Source organism: Macrobrachium nipponense, chromosome 6 (genome assembly GCF_015104395.2).
Source record: "Macrobrachium nipponense isolate FS-2020 chromosome 6, ASM1510439v2, whole genome shotgun sequence".
Classification (NCBI taxonomy): Eukaryota; Metazoa; Arthropoda; class Malacostraca; order Decapoda; family Palaemonidae; genus Macrobrachium; species Macrobrachium nipponense.
Genome location: NC_061108.1, coordinates 115,280,681 through 115,305,199, shown reverse-complemented (window position 1 = coordinate 115,305,199; position 24,519 = coordinate 115,280,681). Strand labels below are relative to the sequence as shown.

Genomic DNA, 24,519 nt, shown 5'->3' with positions numbered 1-24,519 from the left:
CTTTGGCGCTCACTCCGAGACCGCCTCGGCATACGGGAGACGATTTCTATTATACCCCTTCGGCGTAAGAGGGTTACTATAATAATAATGTGCTACACTTCTGTGCTAGTCTCATTATATTCCCTAGTTGACTTACAGAATTAATAGCCTTCTATTAAATATTTTTGCTAGTAAGAAAATAATAAAAATCCAAACTAACAAACAACCTTAACTTCATGATTGTAAATGGCCATATCCTTAAAAGCAAATCACGTTCAAAACATCTTAAATGAAATTGCTCTAAACCTGAGCTATAAGAACCTTGCTAAAAAGACCTTTTTACCATGAAACAAGCGCACAGGAAGTACAATAAGAAAAACGAGACCATATATCACATAGCAAGCAAATATCCAGCACTTGCACAGAACCAGTGCAAAAAGAGGCACGATTCCATAGCAAAAGACCTCCATTGGAGCCTGTGCAAGAAACACCAGCTAGCTTGCAGTAATAAGTGGTATGAACACCAACCTGAGGGAGTGATAGAAAACGATCAGGCAAAGACCCTCTGGGACAACGGTACCAGAGCAGATGGGGTGATACATGCCATAGACCAAATGTGATGATTGAGAAAATCAAGAAAATATCACTCATTGATGTTGCAATACCATGGAACACCAGAGTAGATGAAAGAGAAAAATTGATATGTATCAAAAGACCTGAAAATAGAAATAAGGAGGATATGGGATCTACCAGTGGAAATTGTTCCCATAATCATAAGAACACTAGGCACGATACCAAGATCCCCGAAAAGGAACTTGGAAAAACTGGATGCTGAAGTAGCTCCAGGACTCATGCAGAAGAGTGTGCTACCAGAAACAACTTACAGTGAGAAAAGTGACATTGCCTAGGAGGCAGGATGCAACCCAGAACTCCACACTATAACCACCCAGTCGAATAGGATGACTGTGATAAACCACAAAAAATAAATAAATAAAAATTCCCATTCTTACTGTGCTTAACCCAGTGTAGCTGTGCAATGATAAACTATTCCTTATTTCTACTGTATTTACTGTTGTAATGTTTAGCTTTCCTTTGTCTGTGTTTAAAAGAAATAACTGCATAAGCCTACAATCAATATTATCAAAAGCTTAAAATAGTGCAATGAGCTAATAGCCCTCCAGTGCATATTCTGAGACACTGTTGGCCAAGGAAATTTCTAATGTAACATGACTAGCCAGTTCATACAAAGTACATTCCTCGTTCTGTTAAAAATTTTCAGTTAACTGGTATGTGAACTTAAAAAATGAACTAAAAAACTACAACTGTGTAACCAACACATGATGGCTGCTGAAGAAACAGTACTGTAGTAGTATGATTTTTTTTTCCAGAAAGGAAAAGAAACTAACTTTGGGTTGAAATTAAAGGCAGTGGGTTTGTGAGCTGGTTTGTATGGAAAATCTATTTATTTATTTAAAGTATTTTTATTTTTTTACTTTTGTTTTTTAGTTGTAAATATTAACTTAAAAGTTTTTTAGTTTTTCTGCTATAGGAGTCTGTTGTGTAACTGATGTGGCTGTTTGTTTGTACTGAATGCAAGTCTTGTACAGATACATTAGATGTTCATAGAAAGAGTTTGCTAGTAGGCAGCTGATGACAGCAATTGTCATCCTGTATGTAGTGGTGACAGTTTTTCAAATTCTAATGATATCACACCTCTTGATAAATGTAACTTTTTAGGTCTTCCCTTATGGATGCTTCTTATTTTTCTTACTGATTAAAGTATTAAAAACTGTGTTTACTGTGATGGGCTTTTGATGAGGACAGGTGATCTTTGTCAATTATGCTTTGAAACTGGCCGAATAGCCTTTGAAGTGAATCTATGATTCGAAGCAGTGGCCTAGTGCCCAACAAGCATAGTTAAAAGAAGATTGTTTGCATCAATATATAACAGGACAAACAGAAGTGTAAATAACTGTGAGTTGGATATTATTTTCAATTTTGAGAAAACTTAAGCTAACTTATTCCGAATCCTGCACTGTGCATTTTCACGGTACTTGACTGCATTTTTTGTCAGTTTGGTTTTGTAAGTTAACCCTTAAACGCCGAGCCTCTATTTACAAAAGTGTCTGTCGTATGCCGGCGGCGTTTGGGAGTTAGTGGCGAAGCAGAAAAAAAGTTTAAAAAAAAAATCACAGCAGCTTAGTTTTTAAGATTAAGATTTCATTTTTGGCTCCTTTTTTGTCATTGCCTGAAGTTTAGTATGCAACCAACAGAAATGAAAAAAATATAATTATCATATAATATTGGAATATATGACAGCAAAAAAAAAAAATTGTATACAAATTGCGATGTGAGCAAAACGGTTAACGCTAATAAGTTATTTTTTTTCTTTTTATTGTACACTAAATTGCGATGAATTTGGTAAATAACAAATTGTAAAACAGTCAAGCAACAGAGAAAATATTATCACAAAATAATGCATGAATTCGTAACTCGTGGACATAAAAATAAGTTTTTTTCTAAAATTCGTGCATGCGCAGCTGGGTAACGCTTGTAAGCAAAATGACAGCGTGATCCGTGAACTCCCAGCATCCCTCAAGGGGCGTGATTTAAAATCTTTTGCAAACTAGGCCTATAAATATTTTCCGCGAATATTTAAAAAAACTTTTTGTAGCTGACGTACCATACGTCCACTTGGCACTCAACAGACAATTCTAGTCGACATACAATACGTCCCAGTAGGCGTTTAAGGGTTAAGTAGTTGTAGAGAAACTTGATGTGTACTTGAGTGTGTGTGAAGGTGTGAAAGGGGAATATTTTCCTTAGAAATTCTTACTTTCTAAGAAAATTAGAATTTCATTGTTTATATTTTTTGTGTGTGCATGTACAGTGTTCCCCCCGTATTCACAGGAGATGTGTACCAGACACACACATGAATAGCTCAAACCCACGAATAGTTAGAACTCCCCTTTAAAAATATCTATATCTGCCTATCTTGAAAGTTCAAATACCAAATGTCTACTTAAAGTACTATCCTACATCAAATATACCATTGAATTGGCATTATTAATATAATTTTAAAGTCATCTTAAACATTTTACCATTAGAAATATATAAACAGCCAATAGCAGAGAGAGAGAGAGAGAGAGAGAGAGAGAGAGAGAGAGAGAGAGAGAGAGAGAGAGAGAGAGAGAGAGAGAGAATAACTCCTTACGATTCAATAGTAGATTGAAATGAATGTCTGTGGGCAAACACTTTTTTCCCCTCCCATAAATACATATATTTCTCCAGAGAAGAGAGAAAGAGAGGACTGTGCAATATGTTTGTCTATCTATCAATTCTTTTGCTGAGAGTGAGAGAGATAAAAGAAGAAGGAAGAAATAGAAACACCAAATGTATACCTTAAATTATTACCATATTACTGTATTAATCTTAGAGATTGTATTAATATAATTTCAAAGTAATCCTAAACATTAGTACCCTTAAAGGTAAATACTTACATACATACTTATAACACTTGCAGCCAAGAGAGACAGAGTTACCACTATGACAAATATCTTGTGGGAGAGAGAGAGAGAGAGAGAGAGAGAGAGAGAGAGAGAGAGAGAGAGAGAGAGAGAGAGAGAGAGAGAGAGAGTTGTCCTTACAGTATTTAAAAGTGTGAAATGGAATGATTATTGTATTTAAAATACTCACATATGAATTTTGTAATTACAGTTAGTAGTATTATTGGTTGGAAAAATATTAATGATAAACTATATTACATACATGTCCATGAAAATGATCTCATCTCATCTCAGAGAGAGAGAGAGAGAGAGAGAGAGAGAGAGAGAGAGAGAGAGAGAGAGAGAGAATTACATAAAAACCATTAAGTTCGTTGACCATTGTATGGCATTGTTGCTTTCCCAGCTCCAAGCGTCACTGGAGTTATGAGGTTGGGAAATTGATACAGAAAAAGACGAAGGGAAGAATTTTCATTTGAAATTAGTTATCGTATTATTACTACTTCTATTATTATTATTATTTGAAAATATAATAAACACATGCATCTACCATAAAAATTCTCTCATCTCAGTAAGAAAGAGGAGTTATCCTTTACAAGTGAAATGGAAAGGTCATTTTCATCTCTTTAAAATACTACCATGAGCACTTGGTGGCAGCAACACAACAGCTCCTCTCCCTCCTGTCACATAACTTGATATATCTGACAGTTTTAGTACCTGGAGTTAGAGAAAGAAGACTGGGATTTCCTTCATTCTTCCATAATTTTTTAAATTTATAAGCTAAAATCTTACTAATTCACTATGGTATTTTCTTTAATGAATTTGATATTATTGATGTATAATTTAATATTAATATTTGAAAAATAGTGAATCATTTATTTATCATACAAAAAAAAAAACATACATCTTTGTAGGGGGGAGAGAGAGAGAGAGAGAGAGAGAGAGAGAGAGAGAGAGAGAGAGAGAGAGAGAGAGAGAGAGAGAGAGAGATGAGAGAGAGAGAGAGAGAGAATTATTATTCTTATTATGTGATATCATTTAAACTTATTAAACTTACTAATACAGTATTAATCAAAATAAATATTTGAAAATTAGTAAATCATTTTTGTATCATAAAAATGTTATTTAGTCATGAAAATAAACATCAAAATACACTTATTACTGGTTATTTTCGTCGGAAAATCCCCGCAAATGGGCGAATCCCCTGCAAAATAAATGGTTAGATATGGTCCAGAGAGAAATCCGCGAATCAGTGAGTCTGCGAATCCGGAGAGCACGAATATGAGGGGCCCTACTGTGTGTGTGTGTGTATATGAATAATTATCACATCAAACCGTGATCCATTTATTTTATATCCAATTCAGCTACAAATGTCCTTTAATATCTAAATTCACTTTACCTCCCAAATGATATATTTTCATATATGTACCGAAGGGGAATTTTTTAGTGATAATATATGGATATATATATTATATATATATATAGATATCTAGATATAATATATATATATATATATATATATATATGTATATATACGTATATAAACAAACTCACACATATATATCAGCTGTAATCATTTTGGCAACCTTGAGTTCTAAAAAGAGACCAAATACCATTTTATTAGTTGTAAGTTAGTTTTAATAATAAATTAATGTTGAGAAGAATTGTTCTCTGAATATCCTTACATATTTTCACACACATCTGCCCTTTTCTTTTACTATTGCTTTATATTGCCAGTTTAGCTACAACAGTACTAAATGTACAGAGACAGTTGAATGTGCATGCATACCATTACACATATCAGCATACAATAGCTGCTGAAGAGAGTACCTAATGCACTGAGACAGTTAAATGTGCACAATCATGTACCAACCAAAACAAAGCCATAAACTCTCAAGAGTTATTTTTTCTTTTTAAAACATCACTGTTAAAAATTATACTGCATCTTTGACACAGTGATATAAAGTAAATAAGTACTATTATAGTTTTGTTATGAGAAACTTTGGCAAGAAACTTAAAACATAGGTTACAAGAAATTATTCAGTAAACCATCTTGGGATCAGGTATATCTACTATTATTGCCTTTTAATTAATGATGAGAAATTGTTAACATATTTACAGAAAAATAGTTGAGCAAATTAAGGCCACTAAGGCCGTTCTTGAGTGAGGCTCCTCTTCTTACACCTATCATCCTGAACCCTTTCTGACCAACAGTACCTACCTTTCAAAGAAAGTTCAAAAGTCCTAAATAACCTAGACAATACATGTGAAGCTCTAAACGAGTTTCCAAATTCTTCCTAACAAAGTGTCCTAGACCCCTTTTATCATCATTCAAATTCTTCCTCACAAGGTGACTCAGATCCTTTGTCCTCATTTCAGCAAATGCTTAATTTTTAAAGAACAATTTTTTCCTTAGCCATTACTTATAATTACTTTATTTCATGGTTAGAAAATTGTCTAGAGGCTAAATTTTCTTTGAAAAAAGAAAGCAGTATTCATTGCTCACACAAAGGGGTATGTAATCCTTAACCCTATCAGAAACTGTTGGATGGATTTTTATCTAAAAAATTGTACATACTTTATGATAAGACCCTTCTTTATTACTAACATCATCATAGAGAGAGTGATAGACACTAAGCTGCTAAAAAGTCTAGATATGCTGACTGTCACCTGTACTATTTGTTTGAAGAACCTACAACTGATGTAAGTATCATAACTTGTCTTTCATACACACAGGGGAGGTGTTTACAATAATTGTAAAAACAATATAATTTGAATAATACCTCTTCAGACCGAACATAAATAACATGGGTTGAAATCCCTACATTCTTGGGAATGCACTGTAGTAGGGAACAGCACTTATATCCAAGTAACACCACAAGAAACACCTTGTGAGTTTACATCATGGAGGATATCACAATAGGAATACATAGATGGGTACAATAAAGCAAATGCTACCCTGCTTTCTTTGCTATCAGTTTGTAATTCCCTATAGCCCTTGAAGTCATTAGCATGAGCTAAAATAAGATAGATTTCTGTTCTTTGCTTCATGATTCATTCCTTAAACAAAATGTCTAAAGGTATTTCTGGATCCCACTGTTCTAGATATAGATAAACTATTCTGATAATGAAAGGAAAAGTCCTTCTTCAGACTTGGCCAAGAATAAAAGCAAAATGGCCTTTACTAGCTAGATATTGTTTTTTCTACATAGGTGACAGCAAATGACAGAGGTATCAAATTCAAAGCATAAACTTTAAGAAATGCAATTCGCTTATAACGTCAAGTTTGTCTTAGTGTCAACAAAGATCCCACTCATGTCCAAGCAGTTCCCATATCAAGTGAGCCACCAGAACTTTCATGAATGACTGATAGTTCTTTGCATGAAAGTCTGCTAACTGTGGAACATTGGTATAGTTAATTTAAACCTAATCAGAGGCCCTTCCTTACATTACTGGGAAACAAAAAGTAGGAGAGGTGTTTGCAGGAAATAGTAATTCTGTCTCTTCAACATCAATATCATGATGAAAAGAAATGCTTGATATAGCATTGCACACAGCTTGAAAAAGATAGAAATGACTAGATTCATAAAAAGCACTTCTTCAAACATTACCTCTGCAAAACACTTTACAGTCACAAAGGCAGAGAAGCTGAATTCCTGAGACCATAAGAAGTTAACTAAATTGGAGAAGTCCCATCAAAGATGCATCTTTCCTCTAATGAAGGGGAAGCACTAACAACACACATATAAGCAGAGAAAACCAAAGAATCAACCACGGGAAGATCCTATTCTCTCAGGTTTTGGAAGCATTATGCAGCAATCCAATAACATAATATGAAGAGCGGATGCTTCTCATACCCAATGCTTGCTGTCTGACAATCAAAGCCAGGAATTCTGAATGATGTTCCATACAAAAATTACAGGCCGGCTTTATTTTCCCCTTTCTTTTAAGACTCTTAAGCTTCCAGGACCTCTTTTTACATATAAATTGGCCAGAGTATCAACAAATTTAAAAGTCATACAAACCCAGTGATCCCTTAACTTCCTTGTAGATACTTAAACAAAACAAAACAAAAATAAATAAATTTTCATTATTACACAGCAAGATAGTACACTCACCTATGAATGGTACCAATGTTGTTCCATATTTATATCCGGGGATAACCTCATCTTCATCCACAGGAGTTTCTGTATCATCTTTTCGGTGGAATGAAGTTTCTTTAATAATGACTGCACTTTCATCAGATGCGTACGCTGTTTTCCACGTAGGCACTGTGGAATGTTTAATCTGAAAAATCCAGAATACCATTACAAAATGGTAAGCACTACTTTTAATAAGAAAATACGATCCAATTTTTCCTCTTAACCATGTGTACTATAAAGTATTGGCTTATACTAATAAAATCAATAGTAGCTAATTTTGAAGGAAAGAAAAAAAGGGGGTAAATTGGTTTATTGGATCTTGTACAAAAAAAAAAAAAAAAAAAAAAAAAAAAAAAAAAAAAAAAAAAGGGGGGGGGGGGGGGGGGGGGGGGGTTTGGATTGGGGATTGGTTTATTGGATCTTGTACCTAACATAATTTCATCACCTGGAGCACCTGCACAAATCTATAGGACTTTGCTAAAATTACCATATTCATTTCCATGTAATAGATGAACTTTTGATATGGCAAAGTAAAAAAATAATGGCAAATTTTCATAAATTTATCTCATATCTGTAGTATAAGATAACTGATAAATCACACAACCAGCTGTGTATAGGATAGCTTTTGGTTATCGTATACGTATATGTATTTGTTTATTGTGTGACTATTGAGACCTAACTTCGAAGCCAATTTAATGGGGGTCACATCATATACGTACGATATAAAATTAGCCTGAGTAATATTAACATATTAGTATCATAATATAAAGTACAAATAAAAAGAAGGTACACAATGAAAAAAAGACTTTGAAAAACCACTGAACTTTTACAGAGCTCTGAAGAGAGCAGAAGTGCAGTAAAATTCATGTTATTTTATTGGATATTTATCCATTCTTTTTTAATTTTATTTCTGATAATTGTGTTTCTTTTATTGATAGATTTGGTTGTCACCACAGAAAATGAATTCTCTAAATGATAATTCTGTTTGGGAAAATACTGATTGGATTTTTGACAATGAGCTAATGTGACAATTTTTTAATCAAGATAACTATTCGAGGAGTAATTGTGTTTCATGGTTTTGAGATTTCCTGTTCATTTTCCTTGTATTTAGAGGAAATAAAAAGTATTTTCGCACCTCAGTTTGGTTTTAGCCTAGATTTAATAACTAGGTTTAGCTGCAGAGATGCCGGGTAATGGCGGACGTTCAAGGTAGGTTAGGTTACTAATTAGTGATTTATCTCTTTTTAATTAAACAGGGTCAATTAGACCCTTGTAACATACACAAAATCTCATTTTTATACAAGTAAATTACCAAGTAACTATATAGGTGAATTCCACATTAAAAGATGGGAAACATGGACATACAGTATACGCATGTACTACTCTAAAACACTCTGTTATGGCAAATTAGCTAGCATTATTAAGAATGCTTGTCGTAACCTTACCTGGGGGGAGAGCTCCAGCAGTAAGTTACTCCCTCTGGTCACAGTTCATCTCAACTCGTAGTGGCATGGCAATAAAGCTAGGTGTCACCTCTACTTTTAGTGGGGTGCCTTGTAACTGAGGAGTGCTCTGATGGTTGCCAAAGCCTTGCAAATAAACAAAAGCCCTTGCCATGGGCATAAAAAAAATGCAAGCTACCTGAACACCAAATAAAAACAAATAAAAATATACCCATCCATAAAAACCAGATTGGTGCTACTCTAGGTACATAGTACCCCCAAAAGCTTCCAAAAAACTTGACAACCAATGTCAAGGCACGAATAGAAGAGAGAACACAAACTCTAATACCCTTGCTTTCCCAATACATGCCAGCTATAGTAAGTGTCCTTATACACTCTAGTTAGCATACATTACTTCCCAATTAGGGAAATAAAAATTTGCAAACACTGATTTGCACCTCCAGAATGTTCCTTGTACAGACAGTCCCCAGTTATCGGGAGGGGGGGTTTCCTTCCGCTCTGATGGGCTGATGAAATGCAAAAATCAATAACAACAGAAATTCAGCGATTCACAATGCTTTATGGCATAGATAACTGGATTTTGGCGCTGATAACTGGTTAATGGCACCAACAACCGGAATTCGGTGCTGAAAATCGCCGATTTCTGGACATTTTCATTACTAAATGAGCCCCATAAAACCGGTATTGCCGATAAACAAGGATTGCCTTACAATCAACAAAACAGATAAATTACTTCTGAAAGCTAGAGAAGTGGCTACTGCCTTAACTTCATGGGTTCTGACATTACAAATAGGAAAATCTTCTCTAACTTTCGAAATGAATTCAGAATAAATGTTCAAGGTGTTTTTGGAAAGAGAACAAGACAGGTCCTTGACAGAGCACCAGAGATTAGGGGAGAGACCTCCGATTCTCTAAAGCCTCTCAAACGCTCTTACAAGGTACAGATCCCTTTCTTAATCTGTTAGACCGAGCATGTCGGTCAAATACTTGATACTGAAAGAGTAAGGCCAGGGATTGGATGGAGTTTCCTTTTTCGCCAAGAAACCCATAGTAAATGAACACTGCAACTCCCAGTGTGAAGCCTACCTTCTTGTCTAAAGCCAGAATCTCACTCACTGTTTTAGCTGTAACTAAGGCTACTAAAAAGTCTTTCTAGTTAAATCCCTATGGGAAGAAGATTGAAGAGGCCTTGAGGCATTTTAGAACAACACCTAGGTTTTCAAGCCAGCGTAGCTGTTTTCCCCAGTTCGGAGATCTCAAAAGACTTAATCAGATCACTGATGTCTTTGTCAAAGGATAAGTCTAGCCCACTGTGTCTAACCACTGAGTTTAGCATGGCCCTATCAGCCCTTGATCGTACGGGTAGCTAAACGTCATGAAGTTCTTAAGATTTTCTGCTACTTGAGCTACAGAGGTAGAAGATGATGAGATGCCATGGCTTCTACACCAGCTGCAGAAGACTGCCCAGTTAAGACTGATACACGTTAGAGGAAGACTGGCGTCTACACTTTGCAATCGCCTCCGCAGCTGGTCTTAAAAAGCCCTTAGCTCGGACAAGCTTCCTGACAGTCTGAACCTGTTAGAGCAAAAGTAGTAATGCCTTTGCTTGAGTAGACTACATTTCTGTGGAAGAAGTCTTGGGAAATCCACAAGAAGATTGAGGAGGTCTGGAAACCACTCCTTCTGCGGCCAAAAGGGGGCTACTTGAGTCAACGAGATGATGTTGATTGATCGAAACTTATCCCATCCTTCACCATACTGAAAAGTGGGGATGCATAAATGTTGAGGCTTGACCAATCCAGGTGAAGTCAATGGTTCTTCAATGTTCCAAAAAGGGCTATCAAAAGCTTCCCCCACAGTTTCCTAAGGTCGGTAAATGCCTGTGTCCACTCCGTTGGTAGCACCTGTTTGCAATTACTTAATTCGTCCGCAAGAGCATTTAAATTCCATTAGATAAATCTTGTGATAACTTTGGAGTAATTGTCCTGGGCCCAGAGGAGAAGATCCCTGGCTTTCTCATTATATAGAGAAGGAGTGAGTCCATCCCTGGTTTCTTATGTATGCAAGCACCGTCGTATTGTGCGAGTGAACTATGACTGTACTGTAGTAGGTCACTGTTACAAAATGTTGAGGAGCAATATGATTGCTTTAAGCTCTTTCACATTTGTATGGATGTTCCTTTTCTGAATGAGACCACATCCTGATACCTTCACTTCTCCAGAAGAGCACCCCAACCTAGATCCGATATGTCTGAGTACAGGCAATCCTCGGTTATCGGCAGCCCAGTTTTATGGGGCTTGTCATACACTGAAAATCAGCAATTTTTGGTGGCAAATGCACCGATTTCTGGTTATCAGCACTGATACATACCTAACACAGGTTCCATTAACCGGTTATCAGTGCCAAAATCCAGTTATCGGTGCCAATAAGTGCAGAAAATCATTGATTTTTGGTTATCTGTGATTTTTGCTCATCATCAAGCCGTCAGAATGGAATCCCTGCCAATAAACGGGAACAGCCCCGTATTGTGTGTGGGATGAGCCACCACTTGAGGTCCTCTTTGATCTCGGGAGCGATCAGGAAAACAAGTGAAGTCTCTCCTGAGGCACAAAACTTCTCTATGGAAAAGTCCCCACAATGCTCAGTACACAATGAGCAAGGAAATCCTGAACTGTCTAGAGGCAAATTAGTTTTCTTTTGTCAGACGAAAAAGCCCGAAAACTTTGAGGTCTATCTTCATTCCCCAAATACAAATCGACTGTGTCGGGACTAATTGGGATTTTTGGATGTGTTGATCAACAGACCCAGTTCTTGGGCCAAAAGAATTCTCTTGAAAGTCTTCCATGCATTTTAATCTCGATGGGGAGCAAAGGACCCAGTCAACTAGATACAGACATATGTTTGCTGATTCCTGGGAGGTGTAGCCACTTCACTCGTGGGACAAGAATCCAGGTAAAAACTTGTGGAGCTGTAAAGACTGCAGCACATAGCCCGAAATTAAAAGACCCTATCCTAGAACACAACCTTAAGATACTTACTGGATTCCTGATGTATGGGAGCATGGAAGTAAGTGCATTTTGAATTTCGTGGTCTTCACAAAGAAATTCAGGGTACTGATGTCCAGGACAGGTCTCCAACCCTCAGATGACTCGGGGACTCAATCCCCAGATGACTCAGGGACGAAAAACAGATGGTTGGGAAAAACACCTTCGTGCTTACGTCTTCGACCACCTCTACAGCTCCCTTCCTGAGGAGGGATTCAATCTCTTCTTAGAGGGCTACAAACCTCTCTACATAGGCTCCCAAGTTGAGGGAGATGATGCTTAGGGAGGGTTTTCCCTTAAAGGAAAGGAGTATCCTTCTTTGATGATTTGCAGTACCCATGGTTCGGCCTTCCTCTCTTCCCACTTCCTCAAAAGTGACAAAGTCGGGCCCCAACCGGAGCATAGAGGATGGGATCCTCACTTTGCAAGAGGTGGTTTTGTTTCATGTCTTCTTGGTTGATCACACTGACCGAATGTTGCTTGAAAGGCATGGCTGAAACTTACCTCTGCCACCATGAAAAGACTGCTGTTGCAGAGGGGAGACTCTTCTAGAGGAGAATGAAGCAATAAGCAAAAGAACTGTTTCCTTATGTCGTTTGTAGGATGCCGCTAGCAAAGGTGTGGGCGAACTAATGCCCAAGGTGCAGCCTACCAAATGTTAGTAAATTTGAAAGAGAAAGGTTATTTGTCTTTCAAATGTTCATGTGAAGTTCCTACTTTAAAATGCTAATTAATATAAATTGTTTTTCCAACTGAGTACTTTCTTTCAAATAAATGCATTTCATGTGAACCTTTAATATATTAAGAAAAATTAATTGAATTTTTCTTTAAAAGCCTTTTATTTTGTCTATTTTCAATATTAATTATTTTGCTTAATAATCTATGCAGCCCCATTAAATTATGAATTTTTGTATGTGGCCCTTGTACTGAAAAGTTTTAGATACTCATAGCTAATAGTAGTTACTTGGTAAGTTACATAAAATGCAACTTTCTATGAACAGGTAATTACAAAAGATAAAATACAAAATTTAATCATCTACCAATTACCTATGGCAACAAGGACATACAGTAGACCCTTGACTCACGAACGCATTGACCCACGTACAACTCGCTCCCCCGCCCCGACCAAAATTATAGGTAAAATTTCACCCTTGACTTACGAACTAACTTTGAGATACGAACAAAAAAAAATGCGGAAAATAAAAATTCTGTTTGGGTCATGAACTAATTTTGAGACATGAACATTTGAAAAATGCTGGAAATTTCTGGAAAATAACAATTCACTTTGTTTCACAAACTAATTTTTAGACACAAACATTTGAAAATGCTCGCGAAATCGCCCAGCACACGTTGAGAGCGTTTGAGTTTGCCCATGGGACCAGCCATCCTCCAGCCGCCCACGCACGGCGTCACCCACGCATCGCTCTTTGTCTCATCTCATTGTGTACAAGACGTTCGTCAATTCGCTTAGCATTTTTTGCGCTAAAACTTGTGATTTTCTTCATAATGGGCCCTAAGAAAGTGAAGAGTGGTGGTGAAAGTAAGAAAGTGAAGAGTGATGGTGAGAAGAGGGTGCAGAGGAAGATAACCATTGAAATAAAGAAAGAAATTATAGAAAAGTTTGAACGTGGTGTTATTCGCGTGACCGATATCGCAAGTGAGTACAAGATGGCCAAGTCGACAATTTCGACAATTTTTGAAAACAAGGATGCCATTAAAGAAGCAAATGTTGCGAAGGGAGTGACAGTACTAACCAAGATGAGATCGCAAACCCTCGAAGAGGCAGAAAAAATAATTTTGAAGTGGTACATGAGAAACAGATGGCAGGTGATAGTGTAAACGAGCCGATCATCTGCGAGAAAGCTCGGCAAGTGTATCAAAGTTTGCTGAAGGAAACTCCTTCTACTAGTGCCACGCCAGGATGATTTTAAGGCTAGTAAAGGGTGGTTTGATAACTTCAAGAAGAGAACTGGAATTCACTCTGTAATTTAGGCATGGTGAGGCTGCTAGCGCAGACAAGGCTGCTGCTGAGGCATTCGTGACTGAGTTTGCCGAGTTCGTGGAGGCCGAAGGATACGTCGCCTCAACAGATTTTCAATTGTGATGAAACGGGCCTCTTCTGGAAGAAGATGCCCAACAGGACATTTATCACCCAAGAAGAGAAGGCGCTCCCAGGCCACAAGCCAATGAAGGATAGGCTTACGCTTTTGTTTATGCTCAAACGCAAGTGGCGACTTGAAACTAAAGCCGCTACTTGTCTACCATTCAAATAACCCGCGTGCCTTTAAGCAGCACAACGTAAATAAGGCCAGACTGCCTGTAATGTGGAGGGCCAATACAAAAGCATGGGTGACACGGAACTTGTTTATGGAGTGGATTGATGAAGTGTTTGCGCCGACCGTGAGTCAGTACCTAACAGAGAACAAGCTACCCCTGCGGTGCCTTCTGATCATGGATAATGCCCCGGCACACCCTTCGTACTTGGCTGACTGCAGTGAACATGACTTCATTCAGTTCAAGTTCCTTCCACCCAACACGACCTCTGTTCTCCAGCCCATGGACCAACAAGTCATTAGCAATTTTAAGAAATTATATACGAAGGCGCTCTTCTCCAGATGCTTCCGTGTAACTGAAGAGACAAAAGTTAACCTTAAAAGAATTTTGGAAGAAGCACTTTAATGTTTTTCACTGCCATAACCCTCATTGATAACGCATGGACTGAAGTTACGTACCGCACATTAAATTCTGCGTGGCGGAAACTTTGGCCCCAGTGCGTAACTGTCCGTGACTTTGAGGGCTTCGATGCAGAGATTGTGCAAGAAATTGTGTCCATGGGCAACAGTATGGGTCTACAAGTCAACGACAAAGATGTTGAAGAATTGGTCGCTGAACATTCAGAAGATTTGACTGCGGACGAACTTGTTCAACTCCACAAAGAGCAGCAGGAGCAACTTGCTCGGGAGCAATCAACTGACGAAGAGGAGCTGTGGGAGGAAGTTACAGATGTCAGCAGTGATGTGATAAAAGCCGCATTGGAAAAGTGGAATGATGTCCAGTGCTTCCTTGAATTGTATCATCCGGACAAAATTGTTACGAACAGGATCGTGAATATGCTCAATGAAAATTTAATGAGCCATTTCAGAAAAGTTATGCAAGGAATGGAAAAGGCAACAGACATTGGATAAGTTTGTGATTAAAAAACGTTCACCAAAAAAACCTAGAAGAGTGAATCTCCGGAACGAGATCTCCCCGACCTGGATGGGGGAGGGTCTCCTTCCGCACAATAACCTCCTCCCCACCCACCACCCTCCTCTTCTCTTGTCCGTCAAGCCAGAAGTCTCGCCAGTCATAGTAAGTGTTCACTTTACAAACGTTTTATAGTGTTAGTTTTACCATTTTAAATTATATTATTAGATATATTAAGGTTTTTTACACTGACTTTTACATTATCTGTGTAAAATAAGGCAAAATATACATAATATATATTGGTTCGTAGGGGTCGAGAACCAATTAATATTATTCCCATTAAACCTTATGGGGAAATTAGCTCCGAGTCACGAACAATTTCGAACACGACCAAGGTCTAGGAACGGATTGTGTTCGTGAGTCAAGGGTCTACTGTATCTACTTTTCTCTTTTCCAAGACACATTTCACAGAATCCAGCTCCAAACACAAATAAAAAAAGGAGCTAAAAGCAGAGTGGATTATTTCCAATAATGCACATAACAATAACATTGAAAAAGTCATAAAAAGGTCTAAATGATATGTTTTACCAATTTAATATCTTTAAGGGGACCGTCCGCTATGGCGGATGACATGTCAACTTGAAAAAATAAAAAATAGAGTTATTACTTGTATCTATGCAGAAACATGCCGTGCATGCTTTCCAGAAGTTTCAGCCAATTATTTTTACAAATAATGAAGACATAGCGGTTTTTAAATGATGACGTCATCATAACTGCGTCGTCTGTATGATTGAGTTTGACAGAATCGTTTTGCGTGTTTATTTTTGCATATATACAGGGATTTTTTTCAATTTTTTTTTTGAGATTCTCATACATCTGGTAGCAATGAAAGGTAGTGTGAGTTGAGAGCTGGTCAGAGCGGCTATTTATAGGCGAGAGCCGCGAGACTCGAGACGTCACTCAGGGAATGACTTAGTTACGCCACATACGTCAAAGGACTTACATGCACTTCGTCACTAGCTGTTTACGTTGTTTTTTATAACTTCTTAGTGAACTTATAACAATGCCGAAGTTACCTAAGATCAAGAAGGCTACTCAGCACTAAGGCTAGCAAAAATTAGCGAAGGCCAGGAGTGTGCTGAAAGAAAAACACAAAAATTCATTGTTATCAGCGCCCTCATTGTCTCATGTCTCGCCGTCAACATCATTGTCTGGTGTCACGCTGAGGGTATTAATACCACTTTTAGGGGTAGGACCAGGATCCTTGATGTAGAAATCAACAATAAAAGTACAAATAAAGTAATTATAATAATGTTGTTTTGACTTTTATAAGAGCGAAATTTACATAGCAAAATCTTTGGGAGCTCATAACTCAAAAACATACTTATGCGCATGTCGGTAACCATTACTGGTTATTTATTATCCAATTTTGGAGAGAAAGATATCATTGGAAAGAGGAATAAAAATCCCATAATTCTGTGACAGAATTTTGATTTCTTTCTTTCTTTTTTTAAGAATTTTTTTAGTGTATAGACAAAAAAAAAAAATTCACAAAAAAAGAGCAAAAATCAAAATTCTCCTGTCACACAGAATTGTTCCGTATATAAAGAAGTGTTTATGGTATAATTTTCAATACAACTGATGTCATATTAGTGGAGAAATCTCTACTTATTTTTTTTTTTTAATCATTATTTTTGCTAATAAAACTAAAAGTTTTTGCTCAAATGACTTGAATTTTTATATGATGAAGGTATTATATATATCTAAAACATATATGAAAATTATCTATTTTGCATAATAAATAAAAAAAATAGACATCATAGCAGACAGTCCCCTTAAAACAAAATTACTTCTTTTCCCTTTGATCTACATTAAGTGTATTAAAAATTCTGAAATTTTACTACCTCTATGTAAAATGTATGTACAAAAAAGGGATTTTGACAAAGGAAAATTTGCCAGGTGAAAAGTTCCTGTAGCTCACTTTTCTAAGTATAAATAGATCCTAAATATACCAGAGAAAAAGCTAGCATGGTATGCTGAAGTTTACTACCTTCAGCTCGAATCACCCCAAGGGCGTTGGTATAGCACTAGGGCGAGTGGAAGCCACTACCAACAGGTCTTCTTGCCAATTAGAGGATTCCTTTCAAAATACCTCCCATGGCAAGGGCCGTTACAACGTTACTCCTCTTACCTTCTGCTCACACTCGCTACTACTACTACTACACGGCCGCCATCTTAATTCCTGGAATAGACACCCAAGCTTGGACTGGCTAAGGGTGGGACTAGGAGAAGGGATGGGTTCACTGGGCGACACAGGTCTTCCCCCAGAAATAGATTTTTCCTATGTCAAAATCCCTTTTCTGGGTTCGACCTGTGCCTGCCGGTGAAAAAGTATCAGAGAATTGCCATCCAAGCTTAACAGATACCAAACAAGTATAAAAGGGATAATGAAACCTAAGTTTCTCTTAGAATAAAGTCAATGCGCCGTAATAGGGCGGACAACTTACTTACTAATTCTAATTAGGACTTACACTAGAGCTTAAGATTAGTAATAAAAATAATATAACAGAATGGTATCTGAAGCAATATACAATAGATAATGTACAGACATGTTAGTGATACCAATATGGTCTCAATGCTATGTACAAGTTCCAGTGACGGGATGGCAACAAACCAGCCCGGCCTGGAAAAAAAGAGGGTTGGCAGGGAATACGAGTGAGGCAGTAGGAAGGAGAGAGTATTTAAGGGAAAGGGAGTGACAAAAAGGGGCTAAGGAAGGAGTTGATAAGACTCTGTCATTCAGGGGAGACTATGCTCCCTGCAGCCACTGTTGGAATTTAAGGGCCTCTAAGTTCTTTAGATAGTGGAGTTTAAATACTGCTGGAGATTTCCAACCCGTATATTTCTTCAGGTCTTCGAAATTCATGGTGTGAAAATAGTTAAAGGAGGTAGCTACTGCCCAGATGTCATGGACATGTGGGACTGAATCCGGGTTGGCCTGTTTAATATAGTAGAGTATTTGTTGCCTAATACCTTTAAGAGAGATCGTACCACCTTTCTCTCTAATGAAAAGGGGGCCTTAAGTTTTTTCGGAAGTTCTGGCCAGATAGGATTTAAAAGTAACTACAGGACGCAATGATGCGTCCTGTGTCAGAGGAATAATCTTCCATGGAGCCTATCTGTTTTGTGGGTCCTCATTCTTAGCCAAGAACTTCCGATCTGGGGATAGTAATACTTCAACATGATCTGGATTTGCTAGAGAGAGCCGAGAGTTCAGATATTCTGGCACCTGAAGCCAGGGCCATTAAGAATAAGGTCTTTTTGAGAAGGGTTATATAAGAGCATGACTCATTGTCAGTGTCTGAGGCTAATTTAAGTACATCATTCAAAAACCAGGAGACCGTTTGAGGGCGGTCTATTGGTCTCAGGCGTGCACATGCTCTTGGAATCGAAGAGAATTATGAATCTGACAAGTTAATGTTAAAGCCAAGCTGAAAAAATCTTCCTTAAGGCCGATTTGACCGTAGTAATGGTACTAGCCGCTAGGCCTTTCTCAAATAGAGTTCTAAAGAACGAAATTGCCAGATTTGTAGTCATATTTTGAGCATCTGAATCTTATAGAAAATTAGCCAACTTTTTCACTGCTGAATCATACTGCCTGAGAGTTGATTCTCTTTTATCTGATTCTATGAATAAGATGTTCAGTGGATCAATACTAGCGTCCTTTTGGGCCGCAACTTCATGAAGTCCATAAATTTAGGGCACTCAGAGTTTTTGAGGAAGCTGACACAGTCTGAGTTTGTACTACATGTGTCAGTTCTGGATGGGGGATCCGTTTGGGCCGGAGATTCAGTTCTAGAAGAAGCGAAACCAGTTGCTCTTTGGCCAGTTGGGAGCCACCAATGCTACCTGTCCCGTGAAAGATCTTAGCTTGTGCAGGACCTTCATCAGAAGATTCACTGGTGGAAACAGGTAAATCCTCTGCCAAATCCATGGACATTGCATCTGTGGCGTAAGCTAGAGGGTCCAAGTTGGGTGCCATGAAACATGGTAGTTTGTGATTGGATTCCGTGGCGAATAGGTCTACTTGAAGGTCGGGGGTTTGATTGCAAATCCACTGGAACGACTTTTTGTCCAGGGACCACTCCGACTCCAGCGGAGTTGTCCTGGAAAGTGCGTCTGTGATAACATTTTTTCACTCCTGCCAGGTGAGTTGCTGACAAGTGCCAATAATTTTTCGTTGCTAACGAAAATATCACAATCATTACATGATTTAGTTTGCTTAACCTGGAGCCTCCCCTGTTTATGCAGTGGACTAATACTGAACTGTCTGAGACTATCCTTATATGACTGTTCCTGGCCGGAGTCAGTCGTTTCAGGGTCAAGAAAACGCCCATCGCTTCTAGAACATGATGTGGAACTGGCGGAACATATGACCACGTTCCTTGGATTTTTTTGTGTTGCGAATAGCCTCCCCAGCCGCTCAGAGATGCATCCGTGTGGATAGTTAGAGACGGCGGAGGGAATTACAATGGTACTTGACTTGGCCAGGTTGCGGCGTTTCGTCCAAGGACAGAGCCTTTTTGTTAAAATGGGTGGAATTACCGAGATCTTGTCCCTGAGATTGATGTTGGTTCTCTTCCTCCAGACTCGATTGATATCCTTCAATCTGGCTTTCAATAGGACGTCCGTCACTGATACAAACTGTAGCGAACCTAGATTCTCCTCTTGGGTACGTCGAGAAGTCTTTTTGTTCTTAAGGAACTGTTTCGTAGCCTTCGCTATCTCCTTGATCTTCTTGGATGTAGAGATAGTTTGTGCTTGTTTAGGTCCCATTGGATTCCCAGCCATTGGAAGCGGAAAGCTGGAAAGAGCCGAGATTTTTCCTTGTTTATCTCTGGAAACCCAGAAATTCTAAGAATTTTATCCCCTTGGCTGTTGATTTGCGGCACTCGTCGACGCTGGCTGCCCAAATGAGCCAGTCGTCTAGATAGGCTACTAACATTACCCCTTGGGTTCTTAGTTCTTGAACTATCGTCTCTCCTAGTTTGGTGAATATCCTGGGCGCAATGTTGAGCCCGAACGGCATGACTCTGAATGAGTAAGCCTGCTTTCCTACCTTGAAGCCTAGGTACGGAGAGAAGTTCCTTGCTACTGGAACATGATAGTAGGCGTCTGTAAGATCTATAGAGGTGGTGACGGACCCACGGGGAAGTAAGGTCCACACCTGCGAGACGGTCAGCATGCGAAACCTGTTGCAATGAATGTATGAGTTGAGACGGGACAAGTCCAGAATCACTCTTCTTTTGTCCGAGTCTTTCTTCGGGACACTGAACAGATGTCCCTGAAACTTTAGGCGTTTTACTTTCTTTACAGCCTTCTTCTGCAGGAGATCTTTGGTATAGTCTATAAGGTCCGCCGTTGGCATCTGATAAAAACTGATTGGCAGAGGGGGGGGGGGCCCTTCTCCCATTTCCACCCCAGACCTTTGAGACTATACTGTGGGCCCATGGACTGAAGGTCCAATGGTCCCGGAAGAGCTATAATCTCCCTCCCACTTGCGGGCTCTCACTGGTTGGCTGCAGGTCTGCTAACTTTACCTCCACGGAAGCCTCTACCCCTTGGTCCCCCTCGTAGTCGGGAGCCACCTCTGGCCCTGCTACTTCTGGCATGCCTATTGTAGCTGCGAAATAGATCCCGCGCTTCATAGGAGGGGTTGAAGGCTGAGGAGGTCATTATGGCTGTGGAAGTTGAAGGCTGTTGAGCCAGCGGAGTTTGTACTAAAACAAACTGTTGCTGCGGTTGAGCCTTGGATGTTGAAGGCTTGCCAACCTGGAATACTGGAACCGCTTGCACGACCGCCTGAGGACGGGAGGCCTGGTAGGGATTAAATCTCCTTGGCCTCTTCTTGGGTCTGGTTTGGTGTCGGGGCCTTTGAATGGGAGTCCCCAACGACCCGAAGACTCTGGCTGGCTCTGGATGCCTCATGAAAGACGTTGTTGACTTCGTCTTTTGGGAATAAATTTTCTCCCCATACGGATGACTTTATGAGCCTATTAGGCTCATGCCTTATAGAGGCACCCGCCAGGAACGTGCTTCCTGCATGCTCGTCTCGCCATCCTGAAGTCGTGGCAGGTCAGTTTCGGAAAGTCTGTAGTAGAGCTTTCGTCAGGACCCGGAACAACTGTTTCGTCGGTGTATGTTGATGCTACCAACTCCTAGTTCTGATCCTTGCCTCGAATTCTGCTTTGACCAAGTGGTCCCAAACCCTAGGTAGCTTCTCAGAGAATAGGGTGGAAGTGCAATCCGGGTCAAGTTTACCTGCTGTAAACGTAGCCAGAGCGTCGTTCCAAAACTCCATACCTGTGGGAAAGAGTAGAGAGGTAGCCTTGGTTTCTTTTAGCACTGGTTGGGGCTTATCCTCCGCCACCGCTTGCAAAGTTATTTCCGCCACCTTGGATGTACAGGGCGACGGAACTCTGTCTGGGGTCACAAACATCGTAAAGCTACCTTTAAGTGGCGTTAACCTAGTATTAACTCAACACCAGTCGGAGAGGGTGCAAACCCAAACAGCTTGAGCTTGGTCCCTAGGGAAGATTCACAGTCTCCTTCGGGACCTTGTCTACTCTGACTAGCGCATGTTCTGCTAGTCTGACAAAACCAGGGATGGGTACTGGAGACCGGCAGGAAGAGCTCAAAGTGCTCCAGCAGCCGGGTTCCGCACCCTTACAATTGTCAACTTCCCATCCGAGAATGGGGCATGCAATGCTAACCGCCATGGGTTGTTATTGTCAAATGGCGGTAGCTTTGACGCATCCAGCACTGTCATAGATAGCACCGGGATTCCCGGTAGTGGAGAAATACAGTCAACATATCCTCCAGGGGCCTGATCCTCTCGGTCAGAGACATTATTGCCTGGCTGGAGGTATCTGAGCCCGAGGTGAGTCGTATCGACTCAAGCCTCTGGTCAATCACATTGCTAACCTTCATCATTAGAAGGTTAGCGAAGGCCTCTGGGTGAAATCCGGACTCAGTCGCCTTTGGTTTGGCGGATTTAGCTCTCGACCCCTTAGGAGGGGGAGAATCCTTGGCAGCAGGTGACTTGGCAGTAGAAGTCGACGGCTGTGGGGCCAACAACGACTCAGTCACCACTGACGGAGTCGGTTTTGATCCCTTTGGAAGGGATTTCGGTCTTACCGATTAAATCTTGGGAACGAGCGATCCTTCCGAAGTAGGGGTGGGCTTAGAGAAGCCCAGGAAAGAAGAGGAAGAAGAAGGAGTAGGACTTAGTAGACTACTTGCCTCACTTACCTCCCCACCTACCTCCTCCTCAGTGGCCATGGGTTCCAGATGAATGCTGATGGCCGCCACCTCTTCCGCCATCAAGTCCTCCTGATCTTCCGGGATGGGCATTTGTCGCCACGCGGATAGCATCTATGATGGGGGCGGCAACGTGCGCCGGCGGAACAGCCGTCGTAGCCGTGGCCCCCTTGTACAGAAGGGAGCACAATCCTGCATCCAGGACGTACGGCTGTCCCGCCGGCGCATTCTTCCCAAATCCAGAGACCCATCCTCTCAGCACCACCCTTGCCTCATGCCGGGCGTCATTGGCAGCCTGTCAGAGAGGAAATCGAATTAACATTCCACTTGGGAAATAGCATCTATAATAAACTTCCTGTTATTATAACAGAAATTTCATGTCAATGATGCAGCAAAGATACTTACCTGCTCACAAGTAAGAAGGGACACCATCTCGTAGCAGATGGTGCACACGTCCGGATGCCAGACCATGTAGTGCTTGAGTTGTACGGCGCAATTCACGTGCGAGCGGCAGACTACTTGGCCGTAAGGGTTGCCGAGGGAAGCGGAGCACCCTTCCGCCTGGCAACGGACCATCTGTAAGTTGAAAATCCCTTATGAGTATCAGCCCAAGGGGCGGCGTTAACGATCCGACGAGAGCATGCACCTTAACCTAGATATTGGTTCAAGACTTACTCACTAATGATTTCAACTCACTGAATAATAAAGAAAGAAATTCTTTGGGTGTATTTGCCTGCTCCCGATTCCGTCCTTAGATGTAGATACAAGCTCAGTATGTGGGATGGGTCTGAGATCCGCCGGACCGGAGAAGAGGAAGGACCTAATCTCTATTACGGTCGGCTAAATCAGAAGGCTACGGATTATTGTAGTCGAATACCTGACCCATCCACCGTCCCCACCAGAGCGGGGAACAACACAAGGACGGAAACTGAGCTGCGGCAAACTTAGTGCAACACTCCAGCAGCGGATGTGAGGGCGAGTCACACTCCGTCGGTACTTAAAGGTCCGGAGATATCTACAGTGTAGTCCCCAAAGCTTAATCTACCCAAAGTCTCATTTCTCATTGTCCTAAGTAATGCCAGCGAAACGGGATGAAGCGGCGGAACAGGGGAAGGTAATTCCTCTATCCGAACCTGCACGCCTCCTAGTGGGGGGAGCGTAACTCCTAGCCCGAATCCGTAACCAGGAGGAGGACATTTGGAGGGAAAGACCACTGTGCGGCAGAGCTGTATAAATGTACAATCTGCAGCGATGTCTGCCGGCTGGTGTGGTACTAGACCGCTGTAAGGCCGGCGGAGCTTTTCACTCGGAGACATACAGGATTACATATATAATACCAGTAACCCCACCGCTCCCACCCCTCTCTTCCCCACTTAAGTGAAAACTCGAGCGGTCGTTCATCGATAAGACTACTAGAACCGTGAGTTATAAGCGTCCAGCAGAGCCAAGCTAGGAAGTGGGGGGAGGAGGGAGGGGGGGAATGTGGTATGTGGGGTGGTCGGTCGTGATCGTCTGGCCACCAACACGATTCAGAGATGGAAACCTATTGAAGGCTGTGTAGCCTACTACTCATGGGTAGTAGGCCGACTGGGCCTATGGCCCGTCGTGATTGGTACAGCGACCGATCAGTAATCGCTCTCAACCAGGAGGACATGGCCTACTACTAAAGGTTGTACTAAAGGAGGCTAGGCTAAGACGACAACATACCAGACCACTTAATATACAGTAATACAATAAACAATGATAATATATAAAATTAATAATGAGGTATCATGGAAGAGTTGCAAAGGAATATAAGGCGAAAGGAGAATACACAGTATGGATCCAGCTTTAACCTTCTGAGACCAAGAGCGGTAGGGAGGATAGGTCCAACAATATGATA

General features: G+C 40.3%; 1 protein-coding gene across 1 annotated transcript in view; it reads right to left on the bottom strand.

Moving 5' to 3' along the window:
- Positions 1-24,519, bottom strand: part of LOC135216612 (X-ray repair cross-complementing protein 5-like) — a 243,632-nt gene that overhangs the window by 114,003 nt on the left and 105,110 nt on the right. Inside the window, 1 exon segment of the mRNA XM_064251992.1 lies at positions 7,601-7,769. Coding sequence (XP_064108062.1) covers positions 7,601-7,769 — 169 coding nt within the window.